This window comes from Lepisosteus platostomus, chromosome 10, assembly GCF_059453375.1.
Source record: "Lepisosteus platostomus isolate fLepPlt1 chromosome 10, fLepPlt1.hap1, whole genome shotgun sequence".
Lineage (NCBI taxonomy): Eukaryota > Metazoa > Chordata > Actinopteri > Semionotiformes > Lepisosteidae > Lepisosteus > Lepisosteus platostomus.
In genome coordinates, this window is record NC_142620.1 from 45,683,858 (window position 1) to 45,703,558 (window position 19,701).

General features: G+C 35.9%; 1 protein-coding gene across 2 annotated transcripts in view; it reads right to left on the bottom strand.

Annotated features, from left to right (window-relative positions):
• thoc2 (THO complex 2) overlaps positions 1-19,336 on the bottom strand; it is a 66,872-nt gene extending 47,536 nt beyond the window's left edge. For both annotated transcript variants that reach the window (XM_088596732.1, XM_088596733.1), the window contains exons 1-12: positions 19,239-19,336; positions 14,749-14,807; positions 10,890-10,981; positions 8,086-8,137; positions 7,733-7,803; positions 6,738-6,859; positions 5,463-5,596; positions 4,659-4,819; positions 3,952-4,044; positions 3,270-3,425; positions 1,906-2,078; positions 652-847 (exon numbers count right to left, since the gene is read on the bottom strand). In XM_088596732.1, coding sequence (XP_088452858.1) covers positions 652-847; positions 1,906-2,078; positions 3,270-3,425; positions 3,952-4,044; positions 4,659-4,819; positions 5,463-5,596; positions 6,738-6,859; positions 7,733-7,803; positions 8,086-8,137; positions 10,890-10,981; positions 14,749-14,807; positions 19,239-19,303 — 1,374 coding nt within the window. In that variant the 5' untranslated portion in view covers positions 19,304-19,336. The remainder of the gene's footprint in view (positions 1-651; positions 848-1,905; positions 2,079-3,269; positions 3,426-3,951; positions 4,045-4,658; positions 4,820-5,462; positions 5,597-6,737; positions 6,860-7,732; positions 7,804-8,085; positions 8,138-10,889; positions 10,982-14,748; positions 14,808-19,238) is intronic.
• Positions 19,337-19,701: the final 365 nt, after the last annotated feature.

Below are 19,701 nucleotides of genomic sequence, written 5' to 3' on the forward strand. Positions count from 1 at the left end.
GGAAAAAAAAAACATACACATAAAAACACAGCAAATCACCTGATTTTAAAATATAGGGAGATCCAATACAAGTAATGAAAACCAGCGATGATAAAATACTCTGGCACTGCAGTGAAAGCAAAACTCACATGGGAGATGGAAAAAAATGCAAACACTTTCCCAATTAACTGGGGATATTTGGGGAAAAAAAAAATCTATAACCATGTGGCCCTGCATTGAGGAGCTTCAGCTGAGTTAACACTTCTGCCCTACGCCTGCCATTTGATTTAATTTCACATTTGTCACCTTGCTTTGAAAAACCTGCTTTTAACAGCAAATCTGGCTTTTTTTTGCTGTACTAAAAGCACAGAGGCACAATTCTGCACCGTAAACAGGATCTATAGTCCTTTAGACTGTTATTACACCAATATTATTACTGCCACTGTTGGACAAAAATAAAAATGCAAGTTCTGATTCAGCATCTCTGTCAAATCTGTCAGCTCATGAAGTCTTAAAAAATAAAAAGACAGAAAGCTTACACATAATTACATTATACCGCCACACCATTTCTCCTGAGGTACACGTCTCTTCTGAAGGATTTTTAATGCATGCAAATTTTAATTTTTAATATACAGTTTGGTTCAAACAGCAAGAGATGAAAAAGTCCCAAACCTCTTTCATGAATCCTTTGCCCAGCCTCACTATCTTTGCAAACAAGATGGGATCATGAGAGAGATGAGGGCCAAGGTAGCACAGCATGCTGAAAACTTCTTTCCTCAGCTCTTCGAATGTCTCCGCTGGCTTGGGAGCTCGCTTGTTTGTGAGAGGTCGCATAAGACACCCTTTGGCTCCTTTCGGGACGCCGGCCCTAGAGGTCAAAGACACAACAGCAGATTGCATCTCTCACTGTACAGGAAGAAAACCATGTGTGAAGTCTTTACTATCTTATTCGCTCAGCTAGGAATATCAAATTGGCTGCTTATTGGTCAATTATGGCTACTATTCCCACACACTGACATCTAATAGGTTTTCATTACAATTACCAGTGGGTGGAAGAAAGGTGTACAAATATAATTAAAATTAATTACTGTTCTTTTCACGATGGGTAATTGTAACTGACTAGTCACCTAAGTGGTTTAATTATACACTGTCAGGTTCTCTATTGTTTTTCATATCAACCTTATTAAATAAAGTATGGCAAAGTAGCTCAGCTCTTTTGGTAACACTCTGTAGCATGTCTACCAGACTTGATCAGTGAAATATTCATTTTCAGAAGAACCAGAAAGCTAACTATATTTTTTGGGGTTTAATCCATCAACAAACCTAAACAGTTCCCAAGAGATCCCAAACCTTTCTTCACTTGGCAGACTGAATTTTAGTTAAAAATGTTTGATTGCCAATCTCCTTAACTTACCATAAATGAATCATAAAAAACATGATCTTGTATTTTAAATTCTGAACACCTAAAACAAACAGTTTTAATTATGATCAGGATACCTGCTAGTATATTAAAGCCTAAAATTGAGGTTTTGCCTGTACCTACAGCAATTTTTATTTGTCTCTTCTTTAGGAACAGAGACGCATTAGGCCCCAGTAGACTCTCAGCCTCCTGAAACAGCCAAGGCTGAGGCCAAGGTTAGCAAGGGAGTAAATGATGACACATGAATGTTTGTGCTTGCCATACCTGACCTTAACAGCTCTCCAATTCTCAGTGCGCCAAGTCTCCTCACATAGCCAGCAGAGCACGAAACACAGCAATGTGTTTTATTTCAGCAAAGGAAAACGTTAAGCTAAGTAAGTGAATGTGGCGCACCCAAGGCTGTCGATAATAATAAAGTAAAAAAAAGTGTAAGGAGTGTAAGAACTTAAAGACAGTTCATGTATGTTGCAGTTCTAATACAATCTGGTACCCTATGTAACTCTTACCGTCGGTACAAGGGTTCAATAGTAAAATGCAGAAGCTGACAAAGAGCCACAGCTATAGGCTTGTGTGATGTCGCATAGAAAGAAGGCATCTGATCCATAATGCTTTGAGCATGTTGCCAGTCACCAATCCTTAACAAAGCTTCTAGAAGCCCAAGCTTCTGGTTATCCGGTGGCTGCAAATAAGGAAAAAGTAACTTTTGCAGTACAGTTCACAGAATATGTTTAGTTTTTTTAACATTATAGATATAAAAAAAAGGTTATAGCCCATTGAAATCTCTGACTTCAAAAGGAAAACAGACTGCTCTCACTTCTAAGGTTCCCTTAAGGATCAAATGGGACACCGCTACTCAAATTAAGAGGGAAAGCGATGGTTCTTTTGATATTCCTGCTATTTCTACTGTAAAAAAATAGAAGCTGGCCAGCCATGCTTTTTAGCTGCCAGAGAAAAATATGAAGAACTTTTGAATTTGTACTTGTGTGGCACGTGTACTAAAGAGGGAGAACACAAATTAGCATGCCAATTGAATGGCTTGACATGAGCACATATTTACAGCATATGATTGTTTCTGGCGATTTATTGTCATATTAGGATTTTGCAGAGACCAAAGGCCATCTACTCAATCTAGTAGATGTCATTTTATGCTCTAGTACACAAAAACTGCATTTTGAGAATTCAAAATTACATTATGTTCAAGAATAAATTATAAATTATGTGTCCTTCTTACGTGACACCTTTCATCTCTCTTGACAACTTATTTCTTGCACTGATGAACCCCATCACATATCTGCAAATTCTATCAAGGTTATCACTCACTGCCAACAATATTAGGGAAGAATACATTATGGATGACTGATAAAAGAAAAACAAGACCACCTTGCAAATAAAGTCATGGTTGTGCACCAAGCTTGGCATGAAAGTTGCAGAGGCATGGTTTTAGTACATTTGTTTAAAAGAAAGTGTAATTAAATTTGCTGTTCCAGAACAAAGACATTCCTCCAAGGGACCCACATCACCAAAAACAAAAGCTTTTAGCTTATTCATCTCTCAAACGGTTTATCATCAAATAATTTGAATTTAATTTTCTAAGAGTACTACATTTGTTGGCAGGTAGGATGAAGGCATTCTCGCAAGAATGTACTTTCAAGATGAAAGGTGATGTGCTCTTCAAAAAGTAAATATGACAATGTATTGTCTCTTCAAATAAAGCTGTGATGCGAAACCAAGCTTTGAGTGGTTTTAAATAATGAACAGTCAATTATCATCATCAGAGGGACTTGTCCATATTTGAACCAAACAGTAAGTTTCTGTATTAAATAAAAGCAGGCACAAAGAAAAAACAGGTGCTGACTGGAAGAAAAAGTACCTTCTCATTCTTCTCCTCCTCTTTTTCTTTTTCCTTGTCCTTCTCATCTGTCTTTTCTGAAGGCACCACAACCATGGTTAGCTTCCGTGCTATCTGTTTAGCCTCCATTATCTCCCTCTTATGTTCCTCCAAGATGGTGGGATCCAATGGTAGGAGCTATAAGAGAACCAATAACAGCAAACTCAATCAAAAGCATGTTACAACACCACTGAGGTCTCAAGCACAATTTCTGTCTCCACATTTACTGTTATTTTGGCAGTTTATATTCTGCATTCGTACCCTATTAGGCCTGTATCCTAATTCAGTACAACTAACCTTCTGTTATCTTAAAAATATATTTACTGAAGCTTACAAGCAAATGCGATTTATCAAGCACAACTTGTGTATCTTGCAGTGTACCTCTAAATCCCACAGAGGTGCTATAAGGTACATGTTAATGTTCCTGAAAGTAGAATTTGTGACAGTTCTGCCTCCTAGGAGCCCATTAAAACAGTATAAGTATGCATTTAGCATTAAGAGCTGAATTAAATGCTTATCTTCAACAGTTGTGCTGCTTAAAGTGTATTTTATTTTTGAATCTAACTTAAGCTTCCAAATACACGTGCCAAGCTGCTACAAATGCAAATCACTGCTCTTCTTGTTTTAGTTCATCACAGCAAGAGGATTCGATGAAGGTTCTTACATGCACATAGAGATCTTCAAGCTCTATCAAATTGTGCTGAAGGAGAGCAGCAGCCACGTGATAGAGAGATGACGGAGTCTCCCCATTTGGTTCCTGGGACAAGATATTGTAATCGGTGAATTCAAGGTTATGGTTTGCATGTTTCTATAACATTGATGCATAATACTATTTTAGAGTGGAGACATCATGAAAAGTGAACATAAAACTGTGACCCTCATTACACTATTATTTCAAGTTGTTTCTGAAAAGTTCAGAACTGAGCCTTTAACAGTATCACCACGATCTTTGCCGAGGCTAAACCAATAAGTGTAAACAGGGCCTCGCACACTGATTTAGTTACAAAAGTGACGTAACCCCCTTGTGAAAGCTACACAGTGTAAAACTCTGCTGTGGCAGAAAAGCAGGTCTCCTGGTGTGGTAGAGTTATCCACCATCTAAGGAGTAGTGTGCTTGTCTGGAACCCACAGCAACCAGAATCAAACCCCATCGGGGTCTGCCATCATCACACAAGCACTTACAAAACTTGATTATTTCCTTTTCACCTTCAATTTATTTTCTTTACCTGCTAGTTACAAAACAGTGACACTGCATCTTCTCAAATTACAAAGAGAAGTTTTCTTAAATATAATTGGCCTCACTACTGATCTTTTTTGTTCCTAATGCAAATAAATGCCCTGCTAATCGCACAAAAAAAGGAAAAACATTACCTGATGAAACTGGAATTTAAAACCCAATATGTGACAAAGTGTCTGTGGTTCACACATGTAACATTTAATAAGGGGTATGAAAAATTCATCCTGTTCTGATCTACATTCATAAACTTCAAGAATGATGTCCAGAACTCGGTTTGGGTCCAAGTTAAAACAACCTAAGGGTGAAAATGGAGAAAAACGTAGATTGTGGTGAAAATGAGATCCTGCAAAACTCTTTGAAATCCATGGCAACACTTTTAGTGTCTATAAGAAGTGACCTGATTATTTATACAATAATTCGTAGAAACAAAGCCTGCCATTAGATGAGTCACACTCTAAAAGAGCAATCTGTTAGACGTCTTAGAATTTAACAATTCATCTTACAGATTCTTCCCTAAAATAGTTCAAACTTAGTTAAATAGCTCACATAGCTCTAATGAAAAGTACTGTCTTTCTAAAAACATTAAATGCAATTTTAAAAAATTGCAATATACCGCTAGGGCAGTTTGATTAAAAACAATAATTTCAGGTTTTTGAAATTATATCCAAGTGTGAAAACACAATCATGTTAGGGCTATTAGCCTCCTTAGTCATTCAAGTCAGGATATTGTTTCACTTTATTAAAGAAAGCTACTTTGCTCATTATAAGGTTTTTGATTGAGAATTGTCATAGTGAAGACATTAGTTTCCAAATCATAATTACACTTCGAACACATTATAGACTGTACAGAACATCAAAATAAGCACACAAAGCAAACAATATTTATACTCCTTCAGGACTATGCATGAAATGTTACAATGTTAAAGGGAAGTTTTTACCTATCAATGACTTGATGTTTTCAAGGATCAAGTGACTGGTGATGTTCCCAGACAAGTCTTGGCCCAGTTCTGTTATCAACTTTGCATAACCTTCATTTTCCTCTCTTAACAAGTTGAACTTCTGTTGCTTATAACTGTAATGAAAAATATCACTTATAACTTGTCCCAAAGCTTTACAAATCTCTTCTCACAACATTCTCTAGTTAATGAGTAATTTTATGAGACCTAAACCTATTTAAGTCAACATTTAGTATCCAGTTACTTTTTAAAGCTTTTGTGGTATAGCATTCAGATCTGCTTTTACAAAGACATGACCACTCGTTTTCCATAGAAACAGAAGGAATTAAATTCACCAAATTTAATCACTTTATTGTTTACAAACGGAAAGCAAATGAATCACCAGGGGCACTGAAAATCTGTGTTTTTAACTTTAAATAAAATGTGGTGCAGAACAAATTGACTATTTACACATTGTTTACAAAGTACTCATCACGGAGGTTCTTCATAATAATAAGATCAAGGCAGGCAGTGACACAGACTTGTACTGAAGTAAAAACCTTTCTTTAGAATCCTACACAATTCTGCAGTGGTGTTTTGTCACTGTTTTAAAGGCTCTGCATGGTCAAACTGGGCAACATTATTATTTGTCATGCTCTGCATCACTCCCTATGCACTGCTGCAAAACCTATTGTTAATTGTGTTCCATTCCAGCCACTGACAGACAGTCTCAAGCATACTGAACTGCCTGCAAGGAGCACACATTTCTCTCAAGTGCCCTTCAATGCAGAACTTTTTTTATGGAGAGCTCAGCGATGAATTTGGTCAGCTTTCAGCAGAACTACTTCAGCGTAACTATTGTGTTTCACATACAACAGACACCTCAGATTACAGGGCGAACTGAACCTGAAGGTGCAATTACCAATTGTGCTTATTATTTCTAATTGTGAGCGAAGTGCACTTCATATCAAATGTTATTAAGTGTTTTCTTCTTTATGAGGTCATATAATGCCTCAGCAGTCATATATATTTTTTACTGGCTATATATTGCCTGTGTTGGGAAAAGCTGCCAAATGCCTTGTAGTGTAGTAGCAGGGGCATAATGGGCAGTGTCCAGTAATATTCCAGTAGACAAGAGGAAAATGTAGCGCTGAACCATATGTTATAAAGACACAGGTGGGCAGCAAATCATTAAGCTTTCTTTCAAAGCAGGTTTCCTGCCTATTCTCACTCTTAAATCTGCACCGGAAAGCCTTGTGTGGAATGCCAATTACTCACAATAGCTTGGTCTTGATTTTTACGATTTTCTGATTAAACTGCTGCGCTTGCTTGATGAGTCCAAGGGATTCTAAAGTCTCTGGATCCAAGCGCTCCTTGAGCACAGCATCTGAAACAAAATACTGGAGGAAAGAAAATACACAAGTGAGGAAGGTGACCAATAATACTACCCACAAAAGGGCGTTTTGGTTTATTCTAGGGCTCAGACTTCAAAATCCAAGTTTACCCTCGTAGAAAATGATTTTCCCATATTCACATTAAACATTTATGTTAAACCTAAAATTTACCTTTTTGGATTTTTACTAATAATAGCTACACTGATAACTATAATAACAGCATATGTACATAACTAGTATTACTTATGTAGATATAACAAAATGGAAGCTTAGCAAACATTAAACAAAACCAATTACAAACTACATTTAAAGCAGCAAACTTATCTACCAAAATTCCAGTTTCTTTCTTTTCTTTGTGTTACACTATAGGCATACAAAATGGGGTGAAGTGCTGAATTCCCAGCTTTGACTTTGAAAATTACCATTCCTCATAGCTCCTCAATAAATGAGTGAAAACTCAGCTTATGAGCATAGTTCAAAAGCTTACACAGTTATTTTAAATATCTGATTTTGTTCTTTAGTTATTTCACATCTAATTATAGACTAACATTAAAGCTTCCCCCCCAAGAGAACAGCTATTTTCTATGGAAAGTATGAACACTTCCTAACAGAATGTAGGTCACTCTATCACACTAAAACAGCTAATCTTAAAAGTCTGGGGGGAGTGGATTTAAGCGTCACAAAGAAAACTATTTGTGTTAAAAGTCTGAAATCAAACTCATGCTCAAAGCACTGTCAGCAAAAGATAAAATAATCTGATTTGTTAAATGCAATGCTGCCATCTAGTGTGCATAACATTGACGTTGCCATTACACTGAGTAAAGCATTACTCGTTCTCTTCACAACACAGTCTGTGCTGAAATCAAGAACGGGACTTACCAAACACGCTCCTACCAACTGGGTAAAATGGTCACGCTTGTTTTTTTCTTCCAAGCAACCAGTCTCTATATCTATAATGAAAACAAGCAATACCAGCTTCAATGGCATTTACTGGAAGAGTTGAGTTGAGGAAGTATTTCTCATAATATTCAGCATATCATTATACCCACACACTGTACCACTACAAGGTAAATATAAATATATAACCTTCTTTCTGTTTCCAAAGCAGTACAGTAGCAATTTCACATCTTAAAAACACATTCAGGACACATTCGCAGCAGATATATATATATATGGTACCGAAACAGAAAAGAAGGCAAAATATCATTAATAGCTTCTAACAAAGCACCTACCTAATATACAGAATACATCGGCTAAAATGGATGACATGTCTTCCCGTAATTCCTGAAAAAAGAGTGAATCATCAAGGTGTTGTACACAAAGCAATTCATTTCTTTTTCATCCAAACCATGTTTGAAAAGTGGTTTTAAATTACCAATATAATCTAGGCTACACGGCTCTTTATTTTGAACCAAAATATGAAAAAATATTATTCCACTGACATGCAGGTGTAATGGTAATATTTTATCAGCTTAAAGTCACTGAATTCCCGGAAGCTTACTCTCCTGTCACACAAAACTTCATAAAGATGTTATACTGTTATTGCTGTAGACACATGTTTCTTTTGATATAACGTGTTATGATATAATTTCTTTTTCTAGTTTCTTCTGATAAAATTTGCACTGTAAACATCATTTTATAAAATGTACTAATGTTATATTTGACATAAAAGAGGGCAGTTATCCTAATGCTTACAGTTGTGTGCAATGGTTTAGGCACCCTGGTAAAATGTTTTGTTTCAGTGAATCTCTAAACAGATGACACATTATCAGCATGGAAATAAAATAGTAATTGCTCATTAAAAGTACTTGCTTATTTTATCATTTTAAAAAATAAATGGAATGTGGCATGTACAAAGGTTTGGGCATCCTTCCAGTTGATTCATTACTTTTTTCAATGGCGTTTTTCAAAAGACCCCAAAACTTGTGGGACTCTGGCCTTAGATTAAGTCAGGTGAACAAAAATGATGCCGATTATAATCCCTCAGGCTCTAAATGTTGTTCTGACTACTTTTAAAAACCATAGGCTCCTCTAAGCAGCTGTCTGAGGACTTGAAAATAAAGATAATTCACTCTTGCAAAGCACGGGAAGGCTATAAAACAGTCCATAAAAGTTTCCAGCTTGCACTTTCAACTGTCAGAAACATTAAGAAATGGAAGTTAAACTACTGAAGTCAAGGCAAGATCTGGAAGACCCAGAGAAATCTCTGATAAAACTGCTCATAAACTGGTCAGATCTACAACGCAGCATCGACAGATCAATGCAAAGGACTTGCAGAAAAGTTTAGTTGACAGTGGAGTAGTTGTCCACAGGTCCAGAGTACAGTGTTGCTTATACAAAAATGGAGAGTTGTCAGAAGGAAACCTTTCCCATGACCTCATCAAAATAAGTCAATGTCTGAAGTACACAAAATAAAACCTGGATAAGCCGGAAACATTTTAGAACAAAGTGCAGCATACTGATGAAACAAAAATTAAACTTTATGGCACAACCACCAAAAATACATTTGGAGAAAAATGGGTAAAGCTTTGGGGCTGTGTGGCAGTCAATAACTTAGGAAAAACTGTCCTGGTGGAAGGAAGAATGGATTCAACAAAATATCAAGAAATCCTAGAAGCTCATGTCCCAAAGTCAGTGAAGAAATGGAAGCTAAAATGAGGTTGGATATTTCAGCAAGACAATGATCTGAAATATACATCAAAAACATACCATGAAGTACGTACAAGAACTAAATATTCAGCTTTTGGAATGGTCTTCGCAGTCCCCAGACTTAAATATTACTGAAAATCTGTAAGGAGATCTCAAAACATGCAGTGTATGCAAGAAGACCTAAGAATATTTCTAAGCTAGAAGAGTTCTTCAAAGGAAAAGTGAGGAAAAACTCCAAAAGCAAGAATAGAAAGACTCTTAATTGGTTAGAGGAAATGCTTGAAACCTGTAATACCTGCCATTGGTGTTACTAAGTACTGATTGAGAGGGTGCCCAAACTTGTGTTCATGTCATTTCCACTGTTTTACTATTTTGAATATCTCCAAAACTGTAAATATTGAGCATTAACATTTGCTTGAGAATGATTTCATGTTTAAGTGTGTACCACACAGTAGTTGTGTCAATTTAACCAAAGATTCACCAAAACAGACACCATTTGCATACAACTGTCTGTTTGATCAGTATAGACATCTTCATTCTTAATATCTAAGAATAATGATATATTTATATCCTCGAAGGAATAAGTCTCCGTTGAACCCTGTTTCCATCCAGGGTGAGGACATAGAGGGCGTACATTCCTACAAGTACTTAGGGGTACACCTGGATGATAACATGGCTGTTCATACCTGGACAGCATCTTTGCTCCATTGTACTTTTTGGACAATCAGTCTGTATAAACCATTTTGCACATATTTTATTGTTTTTACAGTGACTATGATCATCACATTTTGCACACACCTATGTATTTATTTATTTTTATTTATTTTGTTGTCTTTTGTTTTATAACTATTCTGATGTCTGTTTTTGCTTGTCTTGGGCTGGACTGCTGTAACACATCAATTTCCCTACGGGATTAATAAAATATTATCTATCTATATGTATCCGATTCAAAGGTGAATATAATGTACTTTTCTAAATCAACAGAACAAAAACATCATTGCTTGTACAATTATGGCTTTAATTAAAGTAAAAAATTTGATATCTTGACCAAATGAGAAATTATGAGCCAGGTAATGGTACGTTAAGATTAAGATTTATAACGTATAATGCAGCAGTTACCACCACGTCATTTTAAAACCTGCACTTTTGTGAGATGAGACTTTAACTCACACTATATTACAGGCTAAATTAAGCTTCTGTCTCTCCAACATCTGTAGCTGCAATCGCTTCATAAAGCTGATCTCTAATATCCAGTCAATTATCATTAATAAGGTACTGCAATTTATTAAGGTTTACTTTACATCTGAAATTTATCCAGGTTCAATTAATAGCCTGTGGGCATAGAATTACTTGGCTTTGGGACAGAAGGATTAATACTTCCTCATACCATTATGTCACCAAGAACACTGGCAGCCAGGTCCAATTTGAGATTGCCCCTGATGACATGCCATGAGAGTTCATAAAGGGCAGCATGAATATCTGTGGAAGGAAAAGAAAAATATTATATTAATTACAATATGCAGATATTAATCTGGTTTTGAATCGGTGCCTAGTTCTAAAGGCGAAGTTAATACTTGTAATCACTAAACAGAAAGAAACAAAAAGCTCAATACCCATTACTGTATATACCTCTAGTATTTACCGAATTTATGCTGTTATAAGTGACTGGAAGATTTTTGTGGTAAGTCAGTCATTAATCTTAATTTACCGAAGTCATAGTGACCAACAAAAGTCAACAATCGACAGTCAAATACATGAAATCTTTCATTTTGAAAGTCCTCGTACCATCACGGGCTTTCATGAAATAACCTATTGAGCTCTGAGCTGTCTGAATCAAGCTCAGGTCTCACATGCAGAAAGACTGATTTCTGTTTCTCTGATAACATACTTTCATCATATGTGGAAAACTTTAAAATACTTCATTTTAAAGAAAGAAATGTTATGACCAATCGATTCTTGACAAAGAGCCACTACTTGTGTTAATACATTTATCTTCATCGTGCTTTCTATCTTACCATGTATAAAACATTAAACAGATTAAGGTATGCTGTAGATGCTACATGACTTCTAAAATAAAACATCTCTGAATACCGTATATAAAATATTCTTTAAGCTTTCCTACAAAAGCTGTAAAAACAGCACAAGCCTGTCAATATCTTCATTTCTACATAAATGCATAAACCTTTACGGGATAGAGAAATAAAGAAGGAAAAGAGAAAGAGGAAAGAAAGGAAAGAGATCAAATAAACGCTATCACTGATGAAGCTAAAGATGACGTTCATGTTGTAGTTTCTGTTAGTAAGGTTTTTTACAGAGTTCAAAATTTAGGTACAATCCACAAGTAAATCCATTTACGTCTTTGAGTAACTCAATGGGGAAAAAGGCCTTCCATACCAACACAAAAATATAGTACAAACAGCAGCATTAGTCTAAAAATTAGACACTACCCATAAAATAAATCAAAGAGATTCAAAAGCCGCAGAACATACTCAGAAGTAATACGTTTTTTACAAAACAATCCGTGTTATGCTCTATTACAATTAAGTTTATGATCAGATTCTTACAGAGAAATTAAACAAGTTGACTAAAGGTCTCAGTTCAGTGACTCCAAATTAAAAAAAGGTTTCTTGGGAATCAGAATAAATGCCTTTTAGAGAAGCTAATTAGCTAGAAAAAGAGTCAAGTTTAAAAAAAGAAGTGCCCTTTTCAATGTTAAATGGCACCTTAGAAGCCAGTTAGTTGAAGCATTGCATGTTTTACTGAGAAAAGTGCACAGAAAGAGAACAGGTCCAGTGTATACCAAATAATTGGAAGCCAATTATATTAGAAAAGGCTGTGACACTACTTCTGTAGTGTGTATTCTCTGTTTCTCTCAGTTATGGATCACACTTTCAAATACAGGATGTTCAGTTGAAAAACAAAACCCAATGGTACTCTTCAATAGGCAAAACACACAGTACTTTATTAAATAATGGTAAACTCCTCAAAGCATTGCATACTTACGACATTATGATCTAAAAACTTTTAGGGCTCTATTTTGATTAAATCAATTTGATAAGTGCTAATGTAGACTGCGTTAATAAGTCCAATATATCTGTTCCTTGGGATGTGCCACCTCCAAGAGTGCGATTCTGAACAAAAGAAAAACTCTTCACAAATTGTTTTAATTGAACAGGACAATCGGTGCCGAAAAGGCCAAGGAAACTACAACCCTTCAGTAAGGCAACACTGCCTTTAAGAAACAGGATGTGCCTCCAAGTTTCTGTTTCAGCAGGGCTCCGAGTTTGAATAATTAAGTGCAGATCATGCTGGGGAGCAGCTGCAACAAACGTAAACTGCCAGTTCAAAAGACAGGACACTCACTCCCAGACTTCATGACACAGGAGACTTAACAGAAGACATAGAAGCATATAAAAAGGTCAATTCTGTCCATCCATCTTCTAACCACTTCATCCAACACGGAGTCACAGGGAAGCTGGAGCCTATCCCAGCAAGCAGAAGGCAGAAGGCAGAAGGCAGGATACACCCTGGATGGGACACCAGTCATCGCAGGGTACACAAAGACACAGGCACACTCTCACTCCACGGCCAATTTTCCAAGAAGCCAATTAATCTATGTCTTTGGTCTGTGGGAGGAAATTGGCGCATCCTGAGGAAACCCACACGAACACATGGAGAACATACAAACTCCAGGCAGATAGCACCCCAGATCCCAAATGCTAGCCACTTCACTACCCTGCTGCCCAAATTTAATTATATAGCAAACTTAAATGTTCACCAGGAAAGAGTGAGAAATGGAAGCTATTAATGCATGAATTAATATAGTGACAAAGATAACTGCTTTGTTGGGCTCTGGGAAAACAGCAATGGAGTGTAACAAGTTCATCAATGATGTCATCCACCACCCAACCACAACTATAGAAGGTGTTGCCTCATCAACAGTGTTGTAGGTATCATGGCACTGGAGATGAGCCATTATCATACAAGTGATGAATCCGATGTACACAGTGTAACTGTGGAAGGTTATATGATTTAACACCTAGCTGGTTTAAATATATTGATCATTCTACCATGTACCCAAAAAATATGCACAGGCCTCTCTGAAAATAAATTACTATGACTTGTACTTATGCTCTGATCCAAATAAGTTTCTTGGGACAGTAATGAATTAGGTGAATACAAGTAGCCTGTATAATGTGTGCTAGTTTTCAAAAAATGTTTTCATTCTTATTTTAAGTGATAGTGTGATTGAACAAGCTAGACTATTTTGGTCAAATCTTTAAAGACTTCAAAAGCTCTATTTATCAAAACTGATGTGCTTTTCCAATCTTCACACAAAGTGCAAAATCTAAAATACACCTTTTTTTTTAGATTTGTGTTAAGTGTGCAATCATTATTAAATTAATGCTTCACAAAAAGTTTTACCAAATTACTTAAGGACTATATCTGATTTCTGCAGCATTTTGTTAGATAAGAAAATATTTTGTTTTCCTTAACACGAAAATCAAACATCCTTAAATATTCAGGTAAGTGAATGGTAATCCCTCAACATGCCCTGTACTATTTAAGGTGTCTCAAAGGAGTCAGTGCACAGAGAATTTTATCACTACTTCTGCTGTTTTAAGGAGGCCACAAATGTTGGTACTTCTACTGCTGAAGTTTCAAAATGTATTTCAAAATACTACATAGTACACAAAACATATGGCTAATTAATGTCCACAGGTCAACAAGAAAGACAACAGAGGGGTGCTATCTTATGCATTTGATATTAACTTCACTGCATGCTAATCGCAGTACTGTCCCCAAGTTGTCCGTGGTAACCACTCTCGCTCGTTACCTAGAAACCCTTTTGCGAAGCAAGAATCCACTGGGACTAGGTCACTGCAAACATCTTCTGTCAAGGCTGGTGCAAGACAAATTCAAAGCACCTCATACTTGCCAAAAAACCTCTGGGTTCCATTTTATTCTTTTTCATTTTATTACAGTTAAAAAAAAAAGGCCGACTAAACTTTTTCCCAAGGAAAGCTGCCTTAAAAGGCTGATTAAGAACATTTTTACTTTGGGAAGGAAAAAAAGTTACAAACCAGAAAAAAAAAATTAATCTGCTATGATGTTTTATTGTAAACAAAAAATTGCAAAGAATCTGAACAGGGACAGACATTTTCATTAATATGGAAAAACAAATCAGTAGAGGGACTTGGAATAATGCTGTCAGCAATTAATGAACACATTTTATGACATCTTACCTTTTAACGTCGCGTCATCATTCGTTTTATTGTCAGCAAGATTGCGACATAACTGTACACTGAAAAAGAAAAAGCAAAAATTAAGTTTTAATTCACTAACATTATAAATTAATTCAACCGTCAAAAGAAAGCTACAATATCTAAATACTTAGAACCAAACTTTTAAATAATATTTCAGGTGGGAAGCTGTGTCAGCATGCGTAGGCTGCAAAGGAACAAGTAATAGGTTTATTTCATGCTGAAAAAAAGAAGAAAGAAAACACAGCGTTTCGGCCGTGGAGCCTTCTTCAGGTGTGACTCACACCTCACACTCCCTCACACCTGAAGAAGGCCCCACGGCCAAAACTTCACAAAATATGGGTCATGTTCAAGAATAAATGGGAAATTAAATTACTCCCTGTGCAATGTGCGAAGACACATGCTGTTGATAAACTTCATATAAACTATTCTCTATTGTCTTTTTTTATCTATTCTCTTTTAAAGAATAAAAAATATATATTAGTACGATAGCTCCTTTTCTGTACTCAGTAATAAAAACTTCCTTTCTTTTATATTGGACTTTTCTGCTCACAAAACACAAAGTATGGTATTAGTGAGTGCCCCCTACATATCCTGGAAAAGAAGTATGTGGAGGAGTTTGTTTCAGAGAACTTACTAAATTCTCAGCAAACCTTACAAAGAAAGTGACAGATGTGGAAAAAAAAGGAATTCCAGCTGTAAAAAGGTGTTACTTAATGGCAGTCACATGGATGACGAAACCAATAATTTAAAAAACACAGGGAAGCAATTTTCAAGTTGCAAAGAATGAATCATAGAGAAGAATATCAGTCCAATAATTATGCTGCATGCAAGCAGACTTAAAAATGCCTATGTACTATACAATCATTACATGACTGACACTTTTCTAGGCACTTATCAAAGGACTTTGCCAACATTTTTCAGCTACTCACCCATGGTTCACACTTTTATCTACCAAGGACCACTTTATTAAATATCACACTGCATGTAAAACACACAGATGATGTACTCTTAACTTTCGGCAGATATGCAAGTCTAAAAATTAACAATCAACTACTGAGAAAGAAAGGGGAGGACAGAATAGGAACTAGGAAAATAGGAAAAGGGGACATTCAAATTATTCTAAACACATTAGCTTAGAAAGGCACTGTTGTGAGAGGTAACTAAACACATTTCCTTTATTCCAGCATTCCTTCTGCTTCACATAGTTTAGAACAGTTAAGTAAATTATTGTACAAGTCCTTAGGATTTAATTAATTTAATATACATTTGACTTTGTACAACATCATCTGAAACAGGTTAAGAGCACCATTAAAGCCAAAACAAAGTAATATCAAACAGGCATTTCTACACACCCACTGAGAATAATATTGTTAATTTAAAATATTTCAGACAGACGTATATGTCCAGGTTAGTGAAAGCTTTGGAGCCGTTAACACAGCTTTAATATTAAATTTGAGTTTTCTAAAAAAATTATACACTTTGAGAACACTCCACACTTGAACACACAGAAGGTGATCTTTCACAACAGACATGGATTTTTTATGTTCACAACTTAAGTATATACTGCACAGAATAAAGGCAAGTAACATTTTGCATGGTGAAAATGATAAATGTTCAGCTATAAATATTTTAAAGGTTACTCTGAGCATCAGGTCACTTTAACTGTATTAATAGGATGTGATCATATGGAGGTTTTATCCAAATCGGTAGAATCTGAAAGCAACGCATTTCAGTATGTACATGCAGAGATGTCAGAAGGGAAGAGAAAAGGTATGCATTTAATGTTTAATTTTTTATATCTAGCTACATATAAGATGCCACATGCTTAGGGGAGGAGGGGGGTTCCAAGCCTTATTACTATAAGCCTCCACCTAGAAACAGATAAAGCCTAAAATCTGCAGATTAAACTCATTTCCAAACAGAGGCCTAGAAAGATTAAATCCTGGACTTCCAGAGTTAAAATCAAATTACAGGAAGAGATAGGGGAAACAACTGGCCACTGGTCGTGATTTTCTTTTTTATTTTGATTGCTATCTCTAATAAAAAAATATAAATTATGCCTTTCAGGAAATTTAACAAACTTAACACACTAAGCTGATTTACAGCAACATTCAATGCTCACATTTTATTTAAGTGCACAGCTTTTTTTAAAGGAGAACTCCAAAAAAAAAAGATTCCACAGCAATAAGAGATGTAAATGAAAGATAACGATAACACCTAACTATTGATTTAACGTATGCACCTTCCACTTACAAGATGGAGTTTAAAATATGTCAAATAATATTGTAACATGGGAGCCAGCATGTTATAATCTCCACAATTGTCTTGCAACCTAAAGAGAACTGTTCCTCATTATTCACACGAAGTGGGCATTTCCGTCTCCTGCATGTAAGCTGTTGAAACTGATGTAACTGATCTTTTTTTTTAAATATGATCTAAATAACATTTCAGGAAAAACATTTCATGTATACCAAATATTTATTTTCTCCTCTCCTTTAAGAACAAGACTCAAGCACACCAGGATATTAGTAACCCAGGGATCAGAGTGAAGCAGATTTAAAAACACTGCTTGCGTTCACCTAACACTGTATTTCAGCTTAAACACTTCAGCCCAACACACCTGTCGGGCTGCAAAGATGCCAGGAGTACTAGCTGAGCAATTACACACTGCACTTAACACAGGATTAATGCAGCACTAGAGAGCGTCAAATACAACACAAAAACAAAAATATAGATTTCTGAATACTTAACTGAACGTCTTCTGAACTGAACACACAAACTTATTTTATAGCTAGCAGTCATGTTTTTCCTGCTTTTTTCAAGAAACTCTCCTCATGGACATTTATCTTAATTAAATAAAACAGACCTCTAGGTTTTAGGTAACTATTTTTGGCAGATACCTATGCTTTATTTGTTCAAGTAAATGATGTTTGGCTTTGCCTGCTTAAATAAACTTTAATCTATCTTGGTATTCAACCTCTACCTTTGACAACTATCTTGTCAAATGTTAAGGACAGGAGATTGTCATGCTCTGCATGGGTAAACCCATTACCTGAGGTGGATTACTACCATTCTGAGGTATTACCATTCCAAACACTTCTGACCCCAGTAGATGCTATCAAACTAGTAAAAATGTCTACCTAAGTCAAATCCTCAGTCATATTGCCAAGTGTGCAAAGGGCATATAAAATGTTAGCTTTTGACCTTTGATGTGCATATACATGGTGCTATGTTAAGTCAATGTGGTTACATTATACGAGGTTCTCTTAACCTATACAAGTCAACTAAACAGGCTCAACTCCACATTTTGTTAATGTGGAGCAGGATACTTGATCGAATGGTCTTCATTAGGGTTTATTAAAATATGAGGGGAACAGTAACATGCTACCATAAAAATAAAATGCCTCACATGTAAAATTATCCATAGCATCACTACATATAGGTCACTTATATATTTTCAAAACACAAAGTAGTCTGAACTAGGCCTAACTGCTTATCATTAAAAAGAAACTAGGTTGTTAGCTTCCCATTAGTGACAACAAGAACAATATGCCCAAAGATCTCTTTTAAACTTTTAATAAAGTTAACTGAGCAAACGCCTTCCTTATGTACCAACAATTCAAAATAATGTTAGGATCCGCTGTAGATTTGCATTCATTTTACTATACAAAATATTCCATAAGATTTCAAAGAACGTGCAGGTTCATATATGCCCCACCCATAGCCCATGGGGAACTGCTGCTGTTTTTTTATTAAAAACATTCATGATGAGCTACATTATGCAAAATTTAATAAACGGTTTAAATTAAGTGCTTGAAGACAAAAGTTATTTCTTGACGTTTTCATATGACCACAGGAACAAGAAGCAATATTGTTTTTTTTTTAAAAAACTATTTAACCCCAACGCAAACCCAACTCGTTAACCACTGCTTCAAGCCCATGCTGCAACAAAGCACGAAAAAAAAACAACAAATTTCATACTGAATGTGCATAATCCTCAGGTTCAATGTCAAGTATATCAGATTTAAGTCATTTTTACGGTGTAACTGTGATTCCAAAAAAGTGTCACTACGACCGTGCTAGCAGTAACACCAAGTAAGCGTGCGCAACACAAATCACATGCACAAAGTCGAGCGCAGAGTGATCGCGTACGGTGTCGAAAGTATAAAAAATACAAATGATGCATTCATTTTAATATAATCAGTAGAGTTGAAGCGTTGTGAATCGTTTAGTTCAACGAACATATTATCCCTCCCCCTAAATATTTCGATTTCTGTAACGCTGAGGTCCACACTGCTCTGAAATAGAAAGTATGGAGGTGGAGGTGGACACAATGCAGAAAGTACTATTTACTCGCTACAGGACCGCGCTTTTAAAACACGAACTCTGATCACGTGGAAACGTGCTTCTTAAAACCAAGAACGATTGACTATCTATCATTTCAACACAACGACGGAAAGTAAACTCACAACTCATTTTTTCCTGATTTTTCCCAGTTTTTGATCCAATCAGTAGGGAGGACCACCGCCGCCATCTTCCCCACTATACCGCACTTAGCCCGGATGTTTAGCACAAAGCACCGGGTCAAAGGACGCGCGCGCTAATGCATCTTGGGATTGTGGGGGAACGCTTGTTTATGGCTGGTGGTTGAAATTGTATCTAAAAAGCAATTTTATTTTTTAATTTATAATCTTTATTGTAGTTTTGTTACATTGGTGTAATTTGAATAAAGCTATGAGGTTTACGTTAGATTCTGTTACCAGTCAATTATCTTAACAATCTAATGATTTTAGACAACATGCATTAAACATTTCAGATCAGTTGTTTCCCTATATATATAAAACATGGCGTTTTAGTTACGGGATACATTATTTGATTGCTTCTCAGTAAAAGTCTGAATGCAGACATATATTTTGTAAAATTATTATTATT